The 24,155-nt window shown below is 39.3% G+C and overlaps 1 protein-coding gene and 1 pseudogene across 5 annotated transcripts in view; one reads left to right on the forward strand and one right to left on the reverse strand.

Annotated features, from left to right (window-relative positions):
• The window catches only part of REXO5 (RNA exonuclease 5), a 106,744-nt gene that overhangs the window by 43,202 nt on the left and 39,387 nt on the right, over nt 1-24,155 (reverse strand). For all 5 annotated transcript variants that reach the window (XM_058286305.1, XM_058286303.1, XM_058286302.1 and 2 more), the window contains exons 5-12: nt 21,170-21,313; nt 13,912-14,000; nt 12,764-12,879; nt 10,580-10,718; nt 10,318-10,412; nt 9,239-9,341; nt 6,551-6,651; nt 5,388-5,508 (exon numbers count right to left, since the gene is read on the reverse strand). In XM_058286305.1, the coding sequence (XP_058142288.1) occupies nt 5,388-5,508; nt 6,551-6,651; nt 9,239-9,341; nt 10,318-10,412; nt 10,580-10,718; nt 12,764-12,879; nt 13,912-14,000; nt 21,170-21,313 (908 nt within the window). The remainder of the gene's footprint in view (nt 1-5,387; nt 5,509-6,550; nt 6,652-9,238; nt 9,342-10,317; nt 10,413-10,579; nt 10,719-12,763; nt 12,880-13,911; nt 14,001-21,169; nt 21,314-24,155) is intronic.
• Nucleotides 17,185-20,043, forward strand: LOC139437474 (mitochondrial genome maintenance exonuclease 1 pseudogene; annotated as a pseudogene).

Raw genomic sequence — 24,155 nt, forward strand, 5'->3', positions numbered from 1 at the left:
CTATGCAGTATGGGTCCAAGATGACTGCAGTTGCCCTGGTAGACTTCTGATTTTCAGTCTATGGCAGCCAAAGTTACCGGCAGTTACCTATATAGGCTGGTGCAGGGCTCCTCAGCCTCCTCCCCGCCAGAGGCGGAGCTGAAGCCTAGGCAGGCTATAGGCTGATCTGCGCAAAAGAAACTGGTTCCTGTAGGCATTGAGAATTTCAGTCAGCCTGGCTTCCCCTTAAGGGGGGTGGAGTCAAAATGGTGGCTACTGGCCTCTTTCTGATTTGGGTTGGTTCACACTCCCCTGTTCCCACGGTTATATCACTTACCCAGCCAACTCTACCAATCAGTAGCCGAAATTGGCAGCCATCTCCTCAACCCGTTTCTGGGAAATGGAGCTTCCAATTCCTGTCACAGAACAGCTCCTGGGGCAGCTTGTGCTGCCAGAGTAGGATAATCACCAGCCTCCACAGCTTGGCCGGTAACTTCCTGGAGAGGCTGGCGCAGGTTCCCGCAGCTTCCTCCCTGCTGGAGGTGGCACTGGGGCCTAGGCTAGACCTGCAATATGATCTGGATGTGAAGAAGCTGGTCTCCACCAGCACTGGGATTCTCAGTCTGCCCTGCTTCCTCTTGTGCCAGGCACGGTGTTAAGATGGCAGCTCCTGGCCTCTGACTTGGACAGGCTCAAGCTTTACCTGTTCTCAGGATTATACTGTAGCCCACTGAATTTCCTCATTAATAGGTGAAATTGGTGCCCAACTGTCTCTTCCTCCCGTTTTGGGGAAGTGCAGGTTTTGATTCCAGCTGTGGAACAGTTCCCAAGGCGGCTTGTGCCTCCAGTGGAGGATGGGCAGTCTCCTCCTTCCACTCCTTCAAAGACGTTGAAGGATGCTCTTCTGGTCTTCGGGAGCCCCTAAACAGGTGCTTCAGCTAGCTCCAGAGAGCTCTGGGTGTTTGCTAACTGCCCTGTAGCAGGAGCTGACTCTAGGGGATCCTTACTCCGCCACCATCTTGCTGGTTCTCTCTGGATTGTAATTTTTTGTTAGTGTCTTTGCATCTGGCTTACTAGATATATTTATTGTGGGTGCAGTTTCTCCCTTTAGTTTAGGGTTTTCTTGTTTTTTCTCCCTTGCTCGTTGTGTACTAGGTACCAAGAATGTGGTTAGTGTTGTAAGCTATGGAGGTTGAAGCCACCCACATTGCCCCAGGAACTGATGAGGCTTCTCCCACCTTTCTCCTCTGCCAGGGGTAGGGATAGAACTGCAGTCATGTGTAATCCAAGCTGTGTAGAACAAGACTGACTGTAGTTGCCCAGAGAGACTGATAAAGCTTCACAACCCTTCTTCCCTTACCTGGGGTGAGGATGGAGCTGCAGGTGTGGGCAGAAATCTATGCCATGTGGATCCAAAATGACCAGTTGCCCAGGTAAACTGATGTAGCACTGGCCTCCCCTCCCTGCCAGGGGTGGGGATGAATCCTCCGGAGTGGCAAACAATCTAATCTGTGTGGGCTGAATGTGCCTGCAGTTTGCCCTAAGAGATTGAGGGAGTACTGTCCCTTCTGCCCTTTAGGGAGTGCAAATGGAATCAGTGATGCCCAACATTTCATTTCCTGCAGCCCAAAAGTACATGCTGTTGCCTGGAGAGGCTGAGGAAACACCAGCCCCCTCCTATCTTATTGGGTGGTGGGGGTTGATTCATGGGCACCCAACATTTCAGTCCCTTTAGGCTGAGAGTACCTGCTGTTGCCTGGAAAGGCTGTAGAAACACAAGTCCCTTCCTTTCCTATTGTGTGATGGGGATGGATCGACAAGTATTCGCTAGTTCAGTCTGTGTGGGCCAAAAGTACCTGCAATTACCCAGAGAAGCTAGGCAAACACAGTTCCTCTATTGTCCTATTGGGGTGGGGGTGGAGCCACAGATGCCCAACAGTAGAGTTCGTGCAGGCCAAAAGTGCCTGCAGTTGCCCAGAGAGGCTGTGGAAATACTAGCCCCCTCCAACCTATGGGAGGGGTCAGAGGTGGAGATGGAATCAAAGGCACTTAGCAAACCAGTTCCTATGGGCTGAAAACGTCTGCAGTTGCCTGGAGAGGCGAGGAAACCCAGGTCCTCTCCTATCCTATTGGACTGCAGTGATGCAGCCCCAGGTGCCCGACTATTCAGTCTGTGCTGGCTGAAAGCACCTACAGTTGACTGGACAGCCTAGTGCAGGTTCCACCAGCTTCTTTCCTGCTGGAGGTAGGATTGGAGCCTAGGCGAGGGCTGCAGTCCAATCTTGGTGGAAAGAAGCCAGTCCCTAACTTCACTCTGATTTTCAGTCAGCCCGGCTTCTCCTCATGCCAGGGGCAGAGCCAAAATGGTGGCTACTGGCCTCTTTCCAACTTGGACAGCTTTAAACTCTACCTGTTCCTAGGATTATACTTTAACCAGCTGAGTACACCAATCAGTAGCTGAAGTAGGTGAACAACCATCTCTTCGTCCCCCATTCATGGAAAAATGGAGCTTCTAACTTGAGCCATAGAATAGCTTCTGAGACAGTTTGCGCTGCTAGATGGGCACTGGCCTCTGTGGAATGGTTTGCAGTTTCCCAGGGAGGTGGTGCGGGTCCCCCAGCTTCCTCCCTGCTGGAGGTGGGACCTGGGGTTAGGCTAGAGTTAAAATCTAATCTGGGTGGAAAGAAGCTGGAGCCTACAAGCACTGTGATTTTCAAATGGCTCTGCTTCTCCTCATGCCAGGGATGGAGTTAAAATGGCAGCTTCCGGTCTCTTTCTCATTTGCACAGGTTTAAACTTTAGCTGTTCTTAGGATTATACTTTAGACTGCTGGATTTGCTAATCAGTAGCTGAAGTTGGTGTCACACCGTGTCTTCCTCCTGTTTTTGGGAAATGGAGTTTCCAGCTCCAGCCACGGAATAGCTCCCAAGGTGGCTTGTGCCGCAGGCACCAGCCTCTGTAGCATGGAGGGTTCTACTCACAAATCTCTGCAGATAGGCAGTCTCCTCCTTCCATACTTTTAAGGGTGTTGCAGGATGCTCTTCTGGTCTTCTGGGACCCCCAAATAGGTGGTTTAGATAGCTCTGGGTGATTACTAACTGCTCTGCAGGATGAGATGACTCTTGGAGCTCCTTACTCTGCTACCATCTTTGCTTCCCCATCCCCCAAGCCTACTATATTTTAAACGCATAACATAGCTAATCAGAAGGGGAAAAACTTAAAAATCAAATATTTATATACAGTATATTCTCAGTCTTGGGTAGGGTAAACATAGGAGGGTAGAACTACAAAAGAAATTCTGAACTCATTGTATAGTGATATGGGTATATGGGTATAGTTTAGGTTTGAGTAAATAAGTAAATATTCACATTGTTGGGAGCCAATTCAAGGTAGAAAAAGGGAGAAAGAAATATGAAATGAGGGAAATCAAGAAAGAACTTTATGAATGGGTTTAAACTGAAAGTATTGGTATTGACACATGACTTCCAAAATATGTATTTGTGTTTATGTGTGTAAAAATATTTATATTTACATATGTGTGTGTATATACGTATTTGTGTATATAAAAATGCATATGTTCCCTAACTCTGTTGAAAGAGTTTAGAAGCAAAGATACCCCAGGAGCAGTAAGTACACACAGCACTCAGATCTTGGTTACTAATACCAAGATAAGCCTGAATATCTTTCTGTGCCAGAAGCAAAAACAGTGCTCAAAAAGATGGGGCCATATCACAAGGACAAAGGAGACAGTTTTAAAGGGCCCTCACTAGCCAAAACTGGGAATCCGAAAATCAAAATACATACATACATGAATTATAAACCATTGAAAAAAGAAATTCATGAGTTCATATTGATAATGAAAATATAAATGGGGAAGTTAGACTCTTGCTTACCATATGCTGAGTACTGACTAGAAAATGTGGAAGACGTGCTAGAGTTTGAAAATCATCATTTTGTAACCATTACAGTAAAGACTGGTTCACATAAGAATCATTAACTTTAAAAAAATCATTAATTTATGATAAATACAGTGGGGAGATTCTGATGAAAAGCAGAATATGTGCATGGTCTTAAAAGATTGCCTTACATATTACTTATCAGAAATAAGGTTAAAATTAGTAACTTTACAGTGGAGAAATTGAACAAAACCTTCATCAGGAGATTAAGCAGAACAAAAGAGAGACAACAGATGGACATTTATGTCTCCAGATGTGATACCCTAAGAGGGACACAACATCACTTATGTATATTCTGGCGAGGAATGCATACCTCTTATCATGAGGAAACACCACACAAACACAAATTGAGGGTTTTTAAAAAGAAAGGGAGTGTTGGGGGGGGAATGTATTATTCAAAAATATTGATGCCATGAAAGGCAAAAAAAGGTTAAGAAACTGTTCCAGATTAAAGGAGACTAAAAATATTTGAGAACTAAATGTAACACATGACCCTAAAATGGATAGTATTCTGAGGGGTGAAAATGTTATAAAGGACATTATTGGATCAACTGAAAAAACTGAAATGGGGACAAAAATTAGATAAAGATACTGTCTCAATATTAAATTGACTGAATTTGATAACTATAATGAAAGTTGTATAAAAGGATATTCTTATTCTTAAGAAATACACACTGAAGTATTTGGTGGGTAAAGGGGTCATTTTATATGCAGCTTAGCCACAAATGTTTCAAAAGGTAATATGTCATGCAGAGAAAGTAAAATGTCATATAGAGAGTTTGAGGGGTGGGGAGAATATAAGCAGGTATTCACATATACAAATAAAACAAATGGTGGAGAGTGTTAGCAAAAAGTGAATCTAGACAGAAGGTATATAAGTGTCCTATCATTCATGCAAATTTTCTGGAGGTATGAAATTATATCCAAATAAAATGTTTTAAAAAAACAAAAAAGAAATATCTATCTTCTAGAAAAGATGACACAATGGATTCATGCTTTGTTGTACCCCTTCTGCTTCACACACATACAGCAGTGATAGAAAAAGTATAAAAAGAGAAAATAAAATACATACATCCAGGCCCAAAATCAAGATAAACATCTCCATGAATCAAAATATCCTGCTGTGCCAGAAAGAAAGCAAGTGCTCAAAAAGATGGGGGCATGTCACAAGGACAAAGGAGTCAGCTTGAGAGGGCTCTCACTAGCCAAATCTGTGCAGGGCCAAACCTATAGGCTTGCTGGGCTCTGGAAGCAGACACTGGTAGCTTACAGTTCTTCTCCTGTGGGTTAATGGCACTAAATGTGCCCCATATATAATGTGAGACAGAATTTACACTTGCTAATAATAGTCAGGGTTGCTAATGGAAAAAAGCTTGACACTTGCATGGGATACAAAGGACTATATCCCTCCCTGCTTTGAATATAACCTGCAAGGAACAATAAGGCACTCACCTCTTTATTTGAAAGGCACTTAATACTTTGACAGTTTCTAGAAGAAAAAAGTTCACTAGCATCTGTCTCCTGGGCCAAGAAAAGCAGCTTCTGACCCATTGAATCCAAGCATTCTAATACACTGGAAAGAAATAGGAGATATCAAAGTAAGAACAACAGTTTTCCATAACCAAACAGTTACTTCTCTATACCTGCACCATCCAATACAGTAGTCACTAGGCCCACGTGGCTATTTAAATTAAAGTTAACAAAAAATTAAGTAAAGGAAATGGATGTGGCTCAACCATTGGGCTCCTCTCTACCATATAGGAGGTCCAGGGTTTGATACCCAGGGCTTCCTGGTGAGGGCAAGCTGGCCCACACAGAGAGCTGGCCCACACGGAGTGCCGGCCCGTGCGGGAATGTAGCCTGGTGCAGGAAAGCTGCCCTGCGTGGGAATGCTGCCTCACGAGGGAAAAGCCGCCCTGTGCAGGAATTTCAGCTGATGTGGAGACCTGGCACAGCAAGATGATGCAATAAGAGACCAGAATAGATAAAATAAGAAGACGTAGCAGAACAAGGGAGCTGAGGTGGCCCAAGGGAGTAATCACTTCTCTCCTACTCGGGAAGGTCCCAGGATCAGTTCCTAGAACCACTTAATGAGAATACAAACAGACACAGAAGAACACACAGCGAATGGACACAGACAGTGGGGAATGGGGGGGAGGGAGGAGAGAAATAAATAAAAATAAATCTTTATTAAAAAAACATTAAGTAAAATTTAAAATTCAGTTCTTCAATCATACTAGTAACATACGGTTAGTGACTACTCTATTACATAACGCAGATAGATACTGTTTACAATACCACAGAAAATCATCCTGGATGGCATTATTCTATACTTAGGGAGAGGAAGGATAAACAGGAAATATACTAAAAGCCCTCTGTCAACATTTAGGCCAGGTTTTAAGGATCTGATACACTTATATGGTCTGCAGCCAAACTCCTTCTGAGACTAGCCCTTTTGTTTTTTAGTTTGGGCAATACATTAAGGCTGTAAATTCATTCTTTTACTCAAAATACCACCTAGTCTATATATCTTTTTTTTTTTCTCCAAGTTTTGTTGTTAAATAAGAAACCAAAAACACCATTTGCCTTTGCTTTTGTTTAGGACTGAAAAATACCTTGCATTTGGCTGCTGAACTACCGTCTTATCTCTTGGCTCTTGGCATTTTGGTTGCAATTCTTGTTGACTAGTTAGTGCCTCCAGATTTAGCTCTGCAATCTTGAAGAAAGAAAAGTGGTAAATTCAACTAATTTCTTGCAAAGCAACAGAGATAAAACAAAACAAGAAAAACCTGCTCAAACTGTGTTCTCTGCTTCTTTAAACTGGCTTTGACATTGCCACAAATCCCAGGCTGGCTTTAATGGTTACCAGATGGTTTCTGACTGCTTAGCAAAGAATGGCAATCTGTTACCAGCTGCTAATGTTGTTGCGTGAATATGGGAAAGGGCTAAATAGGGCTGAGTGAAGAAGTATGGCCATGTTGGCCCATCACTCATTCCATAATCAGTTATTTAAAATTTACTTCTCTGCAAACATGAACTTTGGGAATAAAAGAATGGCTTTTATGGCAACATCAAAAAAAACTCTTTATTAGTTCAATACAAGCAATACCATTTTGTTAATTTTTGAAGTTTTTAAACTTTTATTCTAACACTACAGGAAGGATGCAAAAAAATCCATGCATGGTATAAAAGCCTAATCTAGTTTATGTTTATTCTCCCATAAAGTGGTGACTACCTAGGACTTGTGATGCAGACAGTAAGATACAATTTATTTTTAAAAATAAAATTATTTTAGAATCATTTTAGATCTACAGAAAAATTACAAAGTTAGTATAGAGTTCCCATATGCCCATACTCACATTCTCCTATTAGTAATTCCTTATATTGTTGTGGTGCATTTGTTAAAATTAAGGAATCAATATTGGTAACACTACTATTAACTAAAGTCCATTCAGATTTACTTAGTTTTTATCTAAGGAATACAATTTTCACTAAAAATCAAGTAGTAGATAATCTAATGTACTAGTTCTCAAAGTGTGTTTTGAGAGACCATGGGAATTTGAGAGACTCACTTTTCAGGAGGGGCTCACAAGATCCTCCTTTTTCCAACTACATAACAACATATTAAACATAGAAACAGATACAAGAAGCCATCTATCTTCTATTACTCTAGACCAGGGGTTCTTAAACTTTTTTGTCCCATGGACCCCTTTGCCAGTCAGGTGAAAACCACTTACCCCTTACAAAGTTTACACTATACTGTGTATTATATAATATATCACACCTGCACACACCCCACAAGACTAATGTTTTTTTCAAGTTCAATTCAAGCTCACAGACCCCTTGTTAAAATCCCTGCTCTAGACATAAAAGAGATTTGCAAAATTCGTAAAACAATGATCCTTTTACCACAATTTTTCTTTTACTGCTCAAAATGTTATGTTAACATGTAATGGTTTTTTGGACATTTTTAATAAATTAATAAAACATTACAATTTTTTTCCGATTAATTTCAAATACAGAAAATATTGATAGATATGACCTACATAAACAAAAGCTCTTAGAGGTCCTCTACAATTTTTGTAAATGGGGCCTGAAACCAAAAAGTTTTTAGAACCTCTAATATAGTAGTTTAGAGCAAGGGTTGACAGACTCCAGCCCTCAGGTCAAATCTGGCCCAATGCCTGTTATTTGTAAAAAAGTTATATTCGAACTCAGCTGTGCCCATTCATTGATGTGTTGTCTATGGGTGTTTTCACATTATAATAGCAAGTTGTGTAGCTGTAACAAAAAAGAGCACAGCACACAAAGCCTAAAATATTTACCACCTAGCCTTTATAGAAAAAGTTTTTTGACCTCTGGTGTAGAGCAAAGATAGGCCTTGGAATCTGATAGATCTGAATTTGAATCCTGATTCCATCTCTGAATAGCCAGCTGTGGGACCCCAGATAAGTTATCTAGACCTTCAAAACCTCAGAACCCTCATATGATTAACTCACAGGGTTGTTATGGGGATTAATAAGTTAAAGCATTTTAGAATCGTGCATTTAGTAAGAGCTCAATGAATGGTGGTTATTATTATCTACATGATAAGTGAGACTATTGTAGAACATCTACCATCATGACACATTATACTATTCTGGCTGTTGATTATTAAATCTACATATGTAATCAACTCATTTCCTAGTGGAGTTTTGATGAAACATTATGCCATGGGACAATCTAATAAATTAGAATGCATTTTAACAAGGTATGTCAGAAACTATGTCCTCTTCAATATTTCCCTTGTATTCTAATCTACACTCACTGAACTACTGTTGAAACAATGGTATGCTCTTCTCATCCCAAAAGAGCAGAAATCTATGCAGAATTTTATAATTATTACAATTATTTGTATCAGCTACAATGATTACCATGACAATAATGGATTTTTAATATATTCAAGGCACTGTGTGCTAAGAGCTTTATATACAGTATCTCATTTGCCTTCACCAATATCCCATAAAACTGGGTGTTCCTGTTTTACAGATCTAGAAACTTAAGTACAGAGATACTGCTCAAGTATCATGCAGTTAAAAATAGTAGAGCCTGTATTTAAAACCAAATACCTCAACTCCAGACACTACATACTTAACGACTACATTATGCTAGTGATTTGGACCCTAATTTCAAGTACATGCTCAGCTCAAATCATACTCCCATTTTATAAAGAAAGATACAAACAGGAGATGGTGGTCTACAACTGTCCTTTCCAGTCCCATAAATTTAAGAAAGGCAAAAAAACACTGATTCACGATACTAACCTTCTTTGGGCCATACTTAAGGAAATACTGAGCCAATTCAAGGGTTGTTCTAGCATCTTCTGTGGCATCATGACCAAGCCTGTCTGGACACTGTATGTCCTTCCTGGAAAGTCAAGATATTTTACATATCTGGGAACATTTTAATGATAAGGTCTTTCAACCACCTCAGATGTTCCAGTTACATGTAAAATTTCAACATTCTGATGATCAGATTTGGATCACAACAATCAAGATCCCTCTATTCCAGCTAAGTGTCAGGCCCTGAGAGAGGTGCTAGAGATGCAAGCAATTGGGAATAGCTTTATCCACAGCAGACGAAACACCTGGACAAAAGCCCACTCCCCAGCCAGCCCCTTGTATAATTTTTTTAGATGTAACCTTTCTTTAAAGTTTCCTCCCCTAAATTTCTATTTGTATATAAATGTCTCTATGCACTTACATCCTTTCTTGGTTGTTTTTTAAAAAAACTTAAAAATTATATACATATATCTGTGTCTTTAGAAATCTCTAAATTGAACCCATACTGATATATTTAAATCTAATCTATCTCATATCAATATTTAGGCATATGAATATAATCTTGCTCTGCATCTCCATTTTATTTTCACTCTTATTTTAGCAGCGTTTTTATATTAGCACACACAGATCCATCATGTTCTTTTGAATAAAAAGAAAGTATTTGATGATAGATAATCAAAATTTATATAATAACCAGTCCTCTGGAAAGTTTATAGTTTTTAGCTATTTTAAAACATGCTACAGCGAACATCTTTGTAGATACGTGTTTTTACACAATAAGATACATTCATCAGATATATTTTTAAAAGTTTGGTTAACTTTTCTATCCTTCCCTGTCTATCTGTAAATGTAAACCCCTCTCTCTAATCCCACAATTTCTTTATTCCTGAGTCAAACTTCTCTCGGGAATTAGGTTACCAGGTTCTTTAAGAAATGAAAGGAATGTTTTCAAACTAAGAAGGGCAAAGACTCTAAATTTTGCATTATGAATTAAATTAGATACTATATGCCAACTTAGGTACAGTTAGTCAGGCAATATTATAATATACAAATAAACCTACCCCAAAATAGCTTTGGCTAAGAACTTTAGCTTATATCTTCTGCCCTGCTCTCTGACATAAAGCAATGACGTATCAATAACATATGGATGTATCATCTGAGGAGAAAGAGAATAGAATGAATAACATCCTATGCTACAGGAGAAATTAAGTGGACTAGGGGTAGGGAGTAGGGAGTAGAGGGGACCAAGATTTTAAATTTAGAGATAAGTGGAACAGATGGAATTTATACAAGAAAAAACTAAAATCTAAATCAGATACCCACTTTCAATGCTCTGAGATCCAAGTCTAAGGAGTGGCCCACTAACACAGCATCTGGAGGAAGCAATGCTTTTAATTGCCTCTGTACATCTTTAAGATTGGTAGTCACTGGATTAAGAATCTTCTTTGTGATTCCTGAAAAACTTTCAGTAATAAAAGAGAAATGGACAAGTCAGGATATTAGCAAATTTTCTTCTTGGGAGCATCATTATAAAAAAGAATATTTTGTGAGCAGAGGTAGCTCAAGTGGTTGAGTGCCTGCTTTCCATGTACAAGGTTCTAGGTTCGATCCCTGGTACCCCTAAAAAGAAAAACAAATGAAAAATACAACTCTCATTGGGGAGCAGATGTAGTTCAGTAGGTGAGCATGGGCTTTCCACATAGGAGGTCCTGGAAAATATCCTTTTTTTTTTGGACCCTGATTATTACGTCTTACTTTTTAGTAAATATCCTTCCAAATACAATATATATTCACATATATCTCATTTTTATAAAAATGGAATCATAGTGGATATACTGCTTTATATCATGATTTTGTCATTTTTAATATATCATGAACAAGTTTTTGCATCAATAAATCTATTTCGGCACATCTTTTAAAATGGTTAGAGTAGTACATTATATGCATATGGTGTACGTTCGTCAGTCCTCTACATTCAGCCATTTATATTCTCATATTTTTGCAATACTATCATAAACATGCTTGTACATATATCTTTTTTTTTTTTAAGATTGATTTATTTCTCTCCCCTTCCCCCACTACCCCAGGTGTCTGTTCTCTGTGTCTATTTGCTGCATCTTCTTTGTCCGCTTCTGTTGTGAGCAGCATGGGAATCTGTGTTTCTTTTTGTTGTGTCATCTTGTTATGTCAGCTCTCCATGTGTGCGGCGCCATTCTTGGGCAGGCTGCACTCACTTTCTTTCGCGCTGGGTGGCTCTCCTTATGGGGCGTACTCCTTGCGCGTGGGGCTGCCCTAGCGGGGGACACCCCTGCATGGCAGGACACTCCTTGCGCGCATCAGCACTGCGCATGGGCTACCTCCTCACGGGTCAAGGAGGCCCGGGGTTTGAACCACGGACCTCCCATGTGGTAGACGGACACCCTAACCACTGGGCCAAGTCCGCCATCCCCTGTACATATATCTTTGACATCCAAAAATTTTCCCTAAGAATATTATCTCTAATTCAGTTATCACAGCTGCTAAAAGGACAGTCTCTATCACCATCATGACCTTTCCTGTGCCTACATAAGCAAGCACCTATAGGTGCAACCTCAATGAATGGAAACAGTAATGCTTTACTGGTTTTTTCTCTGAAATGAATTAATGCATGTTCTAAATTTACATGCAAATCTTTGGAAAGATAGACTAAGGTTTTGAGTTTCAAATTTCTGTTATGCAGGAATTTAAGTTTTGTTTTGGTCTTGGGGGGAGGGGTTCAAACTCTAAGATCATGTTTGACTGCCAAATGACAATTTTCAGATTTTCAAATGAGGTCTTATCAGACAGCAAAGCTCCAGCTGTTTGGCAGTGACTAAATAATGATTAAGAATAGGAAATTAGGGAAACAGACTTGGCCCAGTGGTTGGGGCGTCCGTCTACCACATGGGAGGTCCGCGGTTCAAACCCCGGGCCTCCTTGACCCGTGTGGAGCTGGCCCATGCACAGTGCTGATGCGCGCAGGGAGTGCTGTGCCACGCAGGGGTGTCCCCCACGTGGGGGAGCCCCACGCGCAAGGAGTGCACCCGTAAGGAGCCGCCCAGCGCAAAAGAAAAGTGCAGCCTGCCCAGGAATGGCGCCGCCCACACTTCCCGTGCCGCTGACGACAACAGAAGCGGACAAAGAAACAAGACGCAGCAAATAGACACAGAGAACAACCAGGGGAGGGGGGGGGAATTAAATAAATAAATAAATCTTTAAAAAAAAAAAAAAAAGAATAGGAAATTATATGACAAAGAAGATAATATTTTGTTGATCTAAAGTCACAAGAAGATTAGAAACAAGAAGGGAGAGCATTATAGATCAAGCATTGTCCAATTTCAGAATTTAAGTACTGCCCCACCCTTTCCTTTGATAACATACAGGTACATTAATACCTAACTAAACAGAAGCTATGTGCTACTGCTATTAAGTCTCATTCCACCCTAGTCTAACTGAACTAGGAAGTACTTGAGGCAAGGTGAAGAATACCTGGTGAGGTAGTCCAGGATCTTGTTGTCAGGTTTTACAAGTTCATCCATAATACAGCAGCCTCCTTCAGCAACCAGTGAGATGCGTGTTAGCTCTCTCCCCTTGGATGTAAGGCACTGAAAGACCAGGATGTAGTCAGGCTGCTAAACTGTACAAGCTCCTGCTTCCTCTCATTATTCAGACTGCATCAACTGCTATCTGCCCTAATCTCCTAGGGGCCCTGTGGTGAAGGCACAGCTTTTGCTCACTAGAGGATTCAGTGAATAAAATAATAGTTAGGCAAGCTGCTGAATGTTACACTTAAGGGAATAAACACAGGGCAATTTTTATCTGCGAAGGATGTGCTCAAGGAAGATGAATAGAAATAATAATGTCAATTGTAATAGGATCTACCATTTATTGAGTATGTACTACCTTTCCAGTATTATGCTACATACCACTAATAGGTAACATTAGCACACTCTGTTATTATCTAGTACTATACGAAGCACTTTGTATATAAATGTCATTATAACTCTATAAGGGTTATTAAACCTATAAGGTCACCTCTCTTATCCCTACTTCATGGGGGCATACTGAGGCTGAGAGAGGTGAGGGAATTTGTCCAACATTACATAGCCAATAATAAGCAAAGTCAGGATACAAACCAGGATATGTCAGTCTCCAAAACTTGGGCTCTTAGCCGCTCTATTAAAGAATTGAGAAACTGGTTTCTAGATACTCAGCACTAGAACTGAGGGATGTACTGTCTTTGAAAGGAAACTTACTAGAATCAGACAAAGTAAAAAACAAGGGGAGTATACGCAGTGAAATCGCACTTCCGAGGCAAAGTCTTCGAGATAGCAGCAACAACAAAACACTTGTCCAAAAGACAGGAATATATATCTAGTAATGTGCATAGACTTGATTAAATATAGCAACAAGTTAGAAAACTTTTTCGATACTTATTCTTCATCCTGGAGTATAAATTCAAGTTTTCTAAATTGAGAAAAAGGACTTATGTTCAGCTATTTTAAACTGAATAATGGAACTGAATGCACTGGTTTATTGATACATTAGATTCAAGAAATTATCTTCCATTTGGCCCCAGATGATCTTCTAACTAGAGTTTGCAGCACGCCAAGTGAAAAATCTAAAGTAGTACTTACCATTTCACAGTCAAGTCCAAAGAGAGGGCTGTTATCAGTTACAGAACCACTACATTTGGTAGGTACAAAGTTTTCACAGTCAGAAAAGCCTACAAGGCAAAGGAATAAAATGTGTCTTTAGAACTAAAGATGACAAGCATCACTCTTGGATTCATTTAGGGAAAACTGAAATTTCACATTTGGTGGGCACCTTCTCTAAGTTATGCACTTGAAATATAAAAATTTCAATAGGAGACAACTCTGCTCTCAAGTTTTCCCCCACCCATTAAAAAAATTAGAGAAGTTATAGGTTTACAGAACGATCATGCATAAAATACAGGATTCCCATATACTACCCTATTATTAACACTTTGCATTGGTGTGGTACCTGTTTTATAATTGATTAAAGCAAATTTTTATAACTGTACTATTAACTATAGTCCATGGTTTAGCATAGGGTTCACTGTGTTGTGCAGATCCATGGGTTTGAAAAAATTTTTATTCTATTACCATATATACAACCTAACATTTCCCCTTTTAACCACATTCATATATACATTTCTGTGCTGTTAATTACATTCACAATGTTGTGCTACCATCACCATCATCCATTACCAAAATATTCTCATCATTCCAAATAGGAACCCTGTATATTTTGAGCCTTAACTTCCCATTCCCTATCCCCACCCTGTCCCCTGGTAACCTATATTCTAGATTCTGACTATGAGTTTGTTTATGCTAATTATTTCCTATCAGTGAGATTATAAAATATCTTTTTGTGTCTGGTTTATTTAAATCAACATGTCTTCAGGGTTCATCCATGTTATTCAATATATCAGAACCTCACTCCTTTTTATGGTTTATTGATATTAGATATCCAGTATCTATGTATACATTTTATTTATCTATTCATCATTTGACGGACTTGGTCCACCATTCATTTTTATATTGAGAGAATAATACAGGCTGCTGTTATGGTGGGGTTTGGGGCCTGGACTTCCTGGCAGTTACCAAGTAATGATTTTTCCTTTAATGAGTAAAGAGATTAAACATCCCTTCCACATCATGACTTTCCCCAATGTGGTTCCAATGTATCACAAGTTGGTATAATAAATTAAATGGGAATTCTGCAAAAGCCGCAGGCAACACAGAAAATGTGTAGAAATTCAGAAATGCATAAAACATATATATAGTATTGTAGAATATCAACATATTTTATACTTTAATACCATAGATATACCCATATTTAATAAGGTAAATACCCCATGAACGAAAGAGTGGGAATGGATGTGGCTCAAGTGGTTGAGCACCTGCTTCCTATGTATGAGGTCTCAGGTTTGATCCCTTGTACCTCCTAAAAACAGAAACAAAGAAAAAACAGCTCTCACCAGGGAGTGGATGTAACTCAGTGGTTGAGCACCTGCTTCCCGTGTATGAGGTCCTGGGTTCAATCCCTGGTACCTCCTTAAAAAAAAAACAACATTCTGATATAAAGGGAGAGCCAAAAAAATATTACATGCAGATTTTCCAGATTGTGGGGGTGCCACACCCCTAGCCCCTGTGATGTGGAAGGGATAACTGTTTAAATTGTGGCTAACCCCACATCACTGTACCCTTTCCATACTGACAAAAAGGTAGGATGAATAATGTCAATAAATAATTGCATATGGCATCTTTTTTTCCAGAAGGAAGGGAAAGTAGGAATGAGATTTCACCAGTCAGGTCTAAATGGATTTCTCTGCAGGCAGAAAGTTCAAATAACATTCGTCATGCCCTTCCCACCCAATCCTGGAGAATTCTCTGTAATTTCTGTTCCGAGACTTGCCTTCATTTTCTGGAACCATAGTCTGAAAATTACCTACAGAGGCTCAGATATAGGGCTTAGATACCCTCTCTGTTGTGTACCCTAAATCACTAACCAGGCACATTCAGTTTAGAAGCCCAAAAGCATTTGAATCCTTAAAGATTCTCACCTTCAGACAGAGGATGAAGCAGTAAGGAGAATGCTAGGATCTTGTTTGACTAGAAAGGGGAATATGAAAACCTTGACCAGTTTCTACCTCCTACATCCTGAAATTTCAAACTCACTGTAATTAAAAACAATCAAAATATGATCTAGCTTATAAAAGAGAGGTTATCCCCCAAATCTGGGAGACATTATACCTATTACCATTTTATTAGTAGTAGCAACAATAACAAAAAATAATATTTTGGGAGGCACCATGCAAACTACATTAATTCATCTAATTGTCCTGGCAACTCTATGATATTTAAACTATTAATTCCATTTAGCAGATGGCCTTTTAACTTAAATTTATTTTAAAAGGAAATTTATCCAGAATATATAAAGAACATACAAAATCAACAATGAAAAGACAAATAACTGAATTAAAAAATACACAAAGGGAGACCCATGAAAGTATGGTTTCCTAAGGGTTCTTCCCACCTAAGAAGCAAGGCATTAACATTGCTGCCTCGCTTCTTCTGAGGAAGACAAAAAAAAAAAGTCCTCAATGTTGCAAATAGGCTGAAGGGAAGCGACCACACACACACACACACACACACACACACATATGGATGAAGGCTTTTCAGACCATTTGTAGGCAGCTCAGAAGTTCAAAGGGTTTTCAGTAGAACCAGCCCTCTCCTCTGTGGGTTTCTCTACTTCCTCTTATTCATGTGACTGGAAATAAAAAGTGAACCCTTACCAAGAAGTAGACCAAGTTAAATACTCTGCTTTTGTACTGTCTCCCTTGTCATTCAGGTGCCATGATTACACTCCAGAATCACTATTCAAGATGCTTTACTCTATGGGCTTGTGAGTAAATGTAAGCCCTGAAAGCAAGATGATCAAGCAAGAATTCCAGGAAACTGGCTTCCTCTCTTCAATCCAGAGAGAGGTATAAAGTCAAATCCAGGGAAGCGGATTTGGCTTAACAGATAGAGCATCCACCTACCACATGGGAGGTCCAGTGTTCAAACCCAGGGCATCCTGACCCACATGAAGTGCTGATGAGCGCAAGGAGTGCCATGCCATGCAGTGGTGTCCCCCATGTAGGGGAGCCCCACGCGCAAGGAGTGTGCCCCATAAGGAGAGCCGCCCAGCACGAAAAAAATGCAGCCTGCCCAGGAGTGGTGCTGCACACATGGAGCTGATGCAGCAAGACGACGCAACAAAAAGAGACACAGATTCCCTGTGCCACTGACAAGAATACAAGTGGACACAGAAGAAAACACAGCAAATAGACAGAGAGCAGACAATGGGGGGGAGGGGAAAGAAAGAAATAAAAAATAAATCTTAAAAAAAAATCAAATACAAGTGACCTTTCAATTCTTTTAAATATCCCCTTGAAAAGGAACTGTGATACCAAGTGTGACCCAGGTCCTTCAATAGACCATGACGCCACAACAGATCTTCTATTTGGAGAGATGAAAATAGCAGAAGATTCTGGAACTGGGGGAAGACAGATTTACAGACTATAATTCAACACATTTCTGCAAAGGAAATGGTTTCATGAAGCTTTGAAAAGCATACTTTCATCCCTGGGGAACGTAAAAGAGATGATGACTTCCTCGGATCTGAAAGTATCCAGCATATTCTGAAAGATGTCAGTGATGTGCAAGCTCTTAAAAGTGCTATTTAGCACAAGACCCTAAAGCTGGACTATGTGGCTGAGTGGACTATGTGGCTGAGTATCAGGACAAGCTGTGTGTGATCAATTAGAAGACATCAGAAAAAAACAGTCTTTTATCTAAAATACATTTGACAACCCACTACAAATAGTAGCATATGTTGGTGCCATAAACCATGATGTCAACTATAACTTTCAGGTCCCATTCTTTAATTGTGGTAGCCTACAAAGATGGATCCACTGCCTACACAAATCACATGGACACCAAGCTCTGCTCTCGGTACTGGCCAAGTGCTTCCTTCAACCAGACCATACAGAGAGAAGAAAAAGAAACAGAGCATTCAGAAACCAGAGTAGGAGGCAGGAGGCCATTTGGGAACTTTCCATACTTTCACACAATTGGGGAAGATATTCTGCTATTTACTGTGATCTAAAAATGGAGGTGCCGTGGGATCTGAGAGCTATGTTAACATACATGGAATGAGCACTTTGTTAAAATTTATTGCAACCGAAATGACTGAAAAGTCAGAAAAGTTTAGATTTTAAAAAACTGGACTTTAAGCACATAAAATACCAAGTCTGCTACCTCCAACTATTATATCCCTGAAAGAGAGCAAGCAGGATGGGCACAGACCTAGTGGCTCCCAGACTCGCCTGTCAACCCTTTTGTGTCCCAGGCAGGATGCCCAGTCTCAGAATTAGAGATTGAAAGGCAGCATGGCATGGTGTGCCCAGCATACAGAGGTCCCCGCTTCTCACTTTTCCCTGGGGGTCCACTGCAGTGGACGGGAGGCAACACACAACTTTGGGTGTGGAGAAAAAATTCACATCAGCCAACTACTGCTTACCACCATCAATGAAGTCTCCTTAGAACTTTTTTAGTATATTGGGGCTTTGTACATATTTCATTTGGGGAAAAAAAGCTTCCATTTAAAGTTTCTGAAAAATAAATAGTATGTGGTTACTTAGCATCAAGGAAACATTGTGGTCTAAGAAGATGGAGCATTTCACAACATTTTTTGCTATGCCTCTTGGCATTCTACCAAATGACCCCAGAAATAGCAAGACCCCAGTTGAAAACTCATAAATACAGATGCTTTAGTAGCTGTATACTGATATGAGTCAATGGACAATGCACATAGAGAAAAATCTATTGTTTGTGAACTTTTTTAGCTCTGGGGGTACAATAAAATCTCTTGATTTTGGTGTGTTTGATACGTAATTATTGTCATTGGCTTCAGGAAACTTAAATAAATGCCCATTACAGTCCTGAGTGGAGTTGGGGAGGTTCCCCAGAGGGTCTGTTAGCATTTAACTTGCTGCCTTGAAATAGCAGGCTGCTACTATTGCTTTTTTCCTTTCATTAATTATTACTTATAAGAAATAAAATACAAGATAAGAGTAAAAAAAAAAAAGCAAAGCAAAACAAAAAATACAGACATTTTTCCAAAGAAGATATATAAAGAGCCAAAAAGAGCATGAAAAACTAACTGCTCAACATCATCAGCCATCAGGGAAATGCAAAACTGAATCAAAACCACATTGAAATACTACTTTCACATCCATTGAAATGGCTATTGTATCATAAAGACAGAAAATAACAAGTCCTTGGCAAGGATGTAGAGAAACTAGAACTCTTGTACATTGCTTATGGGAATATAAAATGGTATAGCTGCTTTTGAAAACAGTCCGGCAATTTTTCAAAAGGTTAAACATTAGAGTTGTCATATGACCCAGCCACTCCACTCCTACACATATACCCAAAAGAAGTGAAAACATATGTCCACACAAAAACTTGTACATGAATGTTCACAAGAGCATTATTCCTAACAGCTAAAACATAAATAACACCCCAAATGTCCATTAACTAATGAACATATAAGTAAAATGATATATCCATACATGGAATATTATTCAGCAATGAAAACAAATGAAGTACTAATATTTGCTATAACTTAGATGACTCTTGAAAACATTATTGCCCTGGTTTGAGTCATTTGTAGAGTCATTTGTAGACCCCAGAAAATTATGTTAAGCTAAACCATGCATGTAAGCTTACTGTATGTGGGACCTTATGGTTAGATTCATTACAGAACCTTTTGACTAGATCACTTTTGATTAGATTGCTTCAGATTGCAGGACCTAGGGTAGGACCTAATCCTTTTACTGGAGTCCTATGGAAATGGAGGAGAGGACAGAGAAAGAGCTGTCATTTTACTCTGCCATGTGAGAGAGAACTCCAGGATCACCTGCAGCCAGTGGCTGAGCGAAGAGAGGGTCCCAAAGGTGAAGAGATGAGTCATATGCCTGATCACCCACAGCTGAACTTTGTAGAAAGTGAGCCTGAAGGAGAAGACAGAGACTGGCCACCATTTTGTCTTACCACATGGCAGAAGTCTAGGATCGCCAGCAGTCAACCTTTGGTGAGACAGCATCTCTGATAATGCCTTGACTTGGAGATTTTTACAGTTCCTCAGAACTGTAACCCTGTACTCTAATAAATTCACATTATAAAAACCAACCCAATTTCTGGTATTTTGCATTGGCAGCCTGTGGCAAACTAAAACAATTATGTTAAGTGAAATAAGCCAGACACAAAGGACAACATATTATATGATTTCATTTATATGAAATGTTCAGAAAAGACAAAACTACCGAGACAGAAAGATTAGTAGTTACCAGGGGTAAGGGAGATTAGTGGGAAGTGGGAAGTGATTGCTAATGGGTACAAAGTTTCTTTTTTGGGTGATGAAGTTGATTTTGGTGATGGTTGCACAACTCTGAACATACTAAATACTACTGAACTGTACATTTTAAATGGGCAAATTGTATGGTGTGTTAATCATATCTCAATAAAGCAGTTTTTAAACAGGCAATTTAGGGAGTGGATGTGACTCAAGTGGTCGAGCATCTCCTTTCCACATGGCAGATACTGGGTTTGGTTCCCGGGTGCCTCCTAAAAGCAAAGACACAAACAAAAAACCACAAACAACAAGCAAACAAACAAATAAACCAATTCAGGGGAGTCTATGTGGCTCAGTGGTAAGCGCTGACTTCCTACATATGAGGTCCCAGGTTTGATCCCTGGCCAATTTCTTAAGAAAAAAGGGAAAATTTATTATCACCACTGTAAATGGAAAATCAATATTACTAGTTGTAAATAGGAAATAATAAAAAAATAAAATTAAACCAAAACAATTTTATTAAATTCTTGATATATAATTGACTAAGGCTCTGAGCCCAGTCCTATTCTATTAGTTAGAAAAGGACATGGTGATAGTAGAAAGAAGATGAGAAGCATTAGAGATGCGTCAAAGTGTTAAAGACATAATGACTTCACTTTGATGTAATAAGGAACAAAGAAAAAATAAACTGAAAGGGGATAACTTTTTTCATTTATTCCAAAATTATTTAATGTCACATTCATGTACTATTTAAAATCACTGCTTTACCAACTATGCTGTATATATCCCACCACACTTTGGGAAACAATGCTCTTAAAGTATTTTCCTCCTTTAGTAGATGGAATAAGTTAAGAATAAGTCACTTGGAAAACAGCCAGAAAAATGAACTCTCAACAATAATATTTTCAATGAATTGCTGATATTCTTACATTGTTATCAGTATCAGATTAAATCTATACCAACCCTGTAATGGAAAGTGAAATGTTTTCATTTCCTCCTTAGTCAGAAGGCATCTGGTCAATCCCACTTTCTTGGAGCCATACTTCTGAATAATGGGGTCATTCTGCAGGTTGACACTGGCTTTAAAACTGGCAGAAAGTAAAGATCCTGAAACAAGAAGGGCAATTGAACATATGTGAGAATGTGTTTAAGAAACCTCAGAGAACATGTCTTTTAATGTTGTACAGACTAAGCAAGGCAAAGATTTAGATGCCTAAGGCCCAGGACCCCACTTTTAAGGAGTTTGCAATTTAATAGTTTTATAAAAAGACAAAAAGAAAATAATTCCCAAAGGAGTAATAATAATAAAGTCTATAAAAGGGAAAGGAAGAATACACTTTAGGCTGGGATAGTCAGAGACAGTTTAAGAGAGGAAGAGATTAGCTGAGTCATAAAGAAAAGGCAGAATTCAGAATTCAGATAGTTGGTGTATTAGAATTGTCTATTACAGGTGCCTGCTACTCCCCATTACCCATTTTAGCTAAATCTACTCCGTTCCCAGCCACCTACTCAAGTAGCAGCAGCCAGTTCTTTAATCAGGCATGGTCACTGATTATAATAAGTGTGGGGCCTAGCTCAAGAGGGACCCACCTACAGACTGACCAGTGACTCTTAAATGTCCTTGCAAGACATGCTCAAAAAGGACAATGGAAATTAGGTTCACTAGACTATCTGAATCCAGAATTTGAACTAGAAATCATAGAGAATCGAGCAATTGGAAGGGGAAATACACAGAGAAACTAAAGATGCCATATGATAGTTTTTGGTCATGAAGATGGCGGAGTGCTCCAAGGCTCTATGTCCCCAGAAAAGCTTTAAGCAACAAACAAAAGCAGGCAGAATCATCTTTCTTAAAGTTCCAGAAAACAGTTAAAAGACTGAGGTAACAGGGCAATCACCAAATCATAAGTCCATTTAGAGGAAAGGGCACATGAAAAAATGTTCGATATCACTAGCTATTAAGGAAATGCAAGTCAAAACAACAATTAGATATCATCTCACACCTCATGGAATGGCCATCATTAAAAAAACAAACAAAAAACACAGAAAATAAGAAGTGCTAGAAAGGATGTGGAGAAATAAGAATACTCCACTGTTGGTGGGGATGGTGTAGTCTTGGTGTAAGACAGCTTGGCGGGTTCCTCAGGAAGGTAAATATAGAGCTGCCATATGATCCAGCAATCTCTTCACTAGGAAGAACTAGACATGAACAGACATCTGCACATTGATGTTCACAGCATTATTCACAATTGTCAAAAGATGGAAACAACCAAATGTCCATAAACCAATGAATGCATAAACAAAATGTGGTAATATATACAATGCTCCTGTAAGAAGAAATGATACATATGATAATGTGGATGAACCTTGAAGACATTATGCTGACTTAAATAAGCCAGACACAAAAGGACAAATATTATATGGTCTCTAATATGAACTAAATACTATGAATAAACACATACAGAGTTGAAACCTAGAGCATACGTTACCAGGAGATAAGTTGAGAGCTGAGAGGGGGTACTGATGCTTATAGTATGTAGAATTTTAAATTTGCATAACCTTAATAGTCATGCTAATTAAATGGATAGAGTTAATGTAAAATAGTATAGAGAGTATAAGTAACATGGCTGGTTTATAAATGGGATTGTGGTTGAAGGGGTAGTTTAGGGATGTAAATGTTAATAGAAAAAAAACTAGAGAATAATCTAGGGAATGTGTACCAGTGAATCTGGAGGTAGATGAGGATTCTGGGTAATAGTACGAATACAAGAATGTACGTCTATGCGCTAGAACAAATGTATGTCACTATTATAAAAATTTTATATGCTAATGAAGTTAACTTGGTATCAAAGCAAATGAAAATGTTATAGATTTAGAATGTTAAATTTAACCCCCATGGTTAACACAGAGAAAATATTGGGAAAATATGCTCAGAAAGAAATAAGAAGGGAATCTAAAGGGATCACCTCAAATATGGGCTAAGGACTTAATAGTCATTTCTTTAAAGAAGATATACAAATATCCAATAAGTACATGAAAAAGTCAATATTCCTAGTCTTTAGGGAAATGCAAAATTTTTTTTTTTTAATTTTAATTTTTATTTATTTCTCTCTCCCAACCCCCTTGTTGTTTGCACTTGCTATGTCTGTTCATCTTCTTTGTTTCTCAGGAGGCACTGGGAACTGAACCTGGGACCTCCAATATGGGAAAGAGGCATTCAATCACTTAAGCCACCTCTATTCCTTACTTTGTCATGTCTCTCGTTGTCTTTCCTTTTGTGTCTCTTGTTGCGTCATCTTGTCACATCAGCTTGGTGCACCTGCCCGTTGCACCAGCTCATTGTCCTGCTCCTCCTCTTTAGTAGGTACTGGGAAGCTCTGCTCCCTGCTTTGCTGTGTCTCTCATTATGTTTTTCTTCTTGTGTCTCTTGTTGCATCACCTTTTTGTGTCAGCTTGCTGCACCTGCCTGTCATGCCAACTCACTGTCTTCTTTAGGAGACCCCAGGAACTGAACCACGGACCTCCCATGTAGTAGGCGAGAGCCCAATTGCTTGAGCCACATCCATTTCCCAGGAAATGCAAATTAAAACCACAATGAGATACCACTTCATCTCCACTAAAATGGCTATTTAAAAAAACAGAAAGTAACAAGTGCTGATAAGGATGCAGCGAAAAGGGAACTTTAATACATTTGGGTAGAAATACTAAATTATGCAGCCTGTATGGAAAACAATTTGGCAGCTCCTCAAAAAGTTAAACACAGAACCATCATATGACCCAGCAGTCCCATTTCCCAAAAGAACTGAAAGCAGGGACTAGCATTATTCACAATAACCAAAAGGTGGAAGCAACCCAAATGTCCATCAGCAGATGAGTGGATAAAAATGTGGTATAATACATGTAATGGATTATTTTTCAGCCCTAAAAATGAATGAAGTTCTGATACATG

Source organism: Dasypus novemcinctus, chromosome 23, assembly GCF_030445035.2.
Source record: "Dasypus novemcinctus isolate mDasNov1 chromosome 23, mDasNov1.1.hap2, whole genome shotgun sequence".
NCBI lineage: Eukaryota > Metazoa > Chordata > Mammalia > Cingulata > Dasypodidae > Dasypus > Dasypus novemcinctus.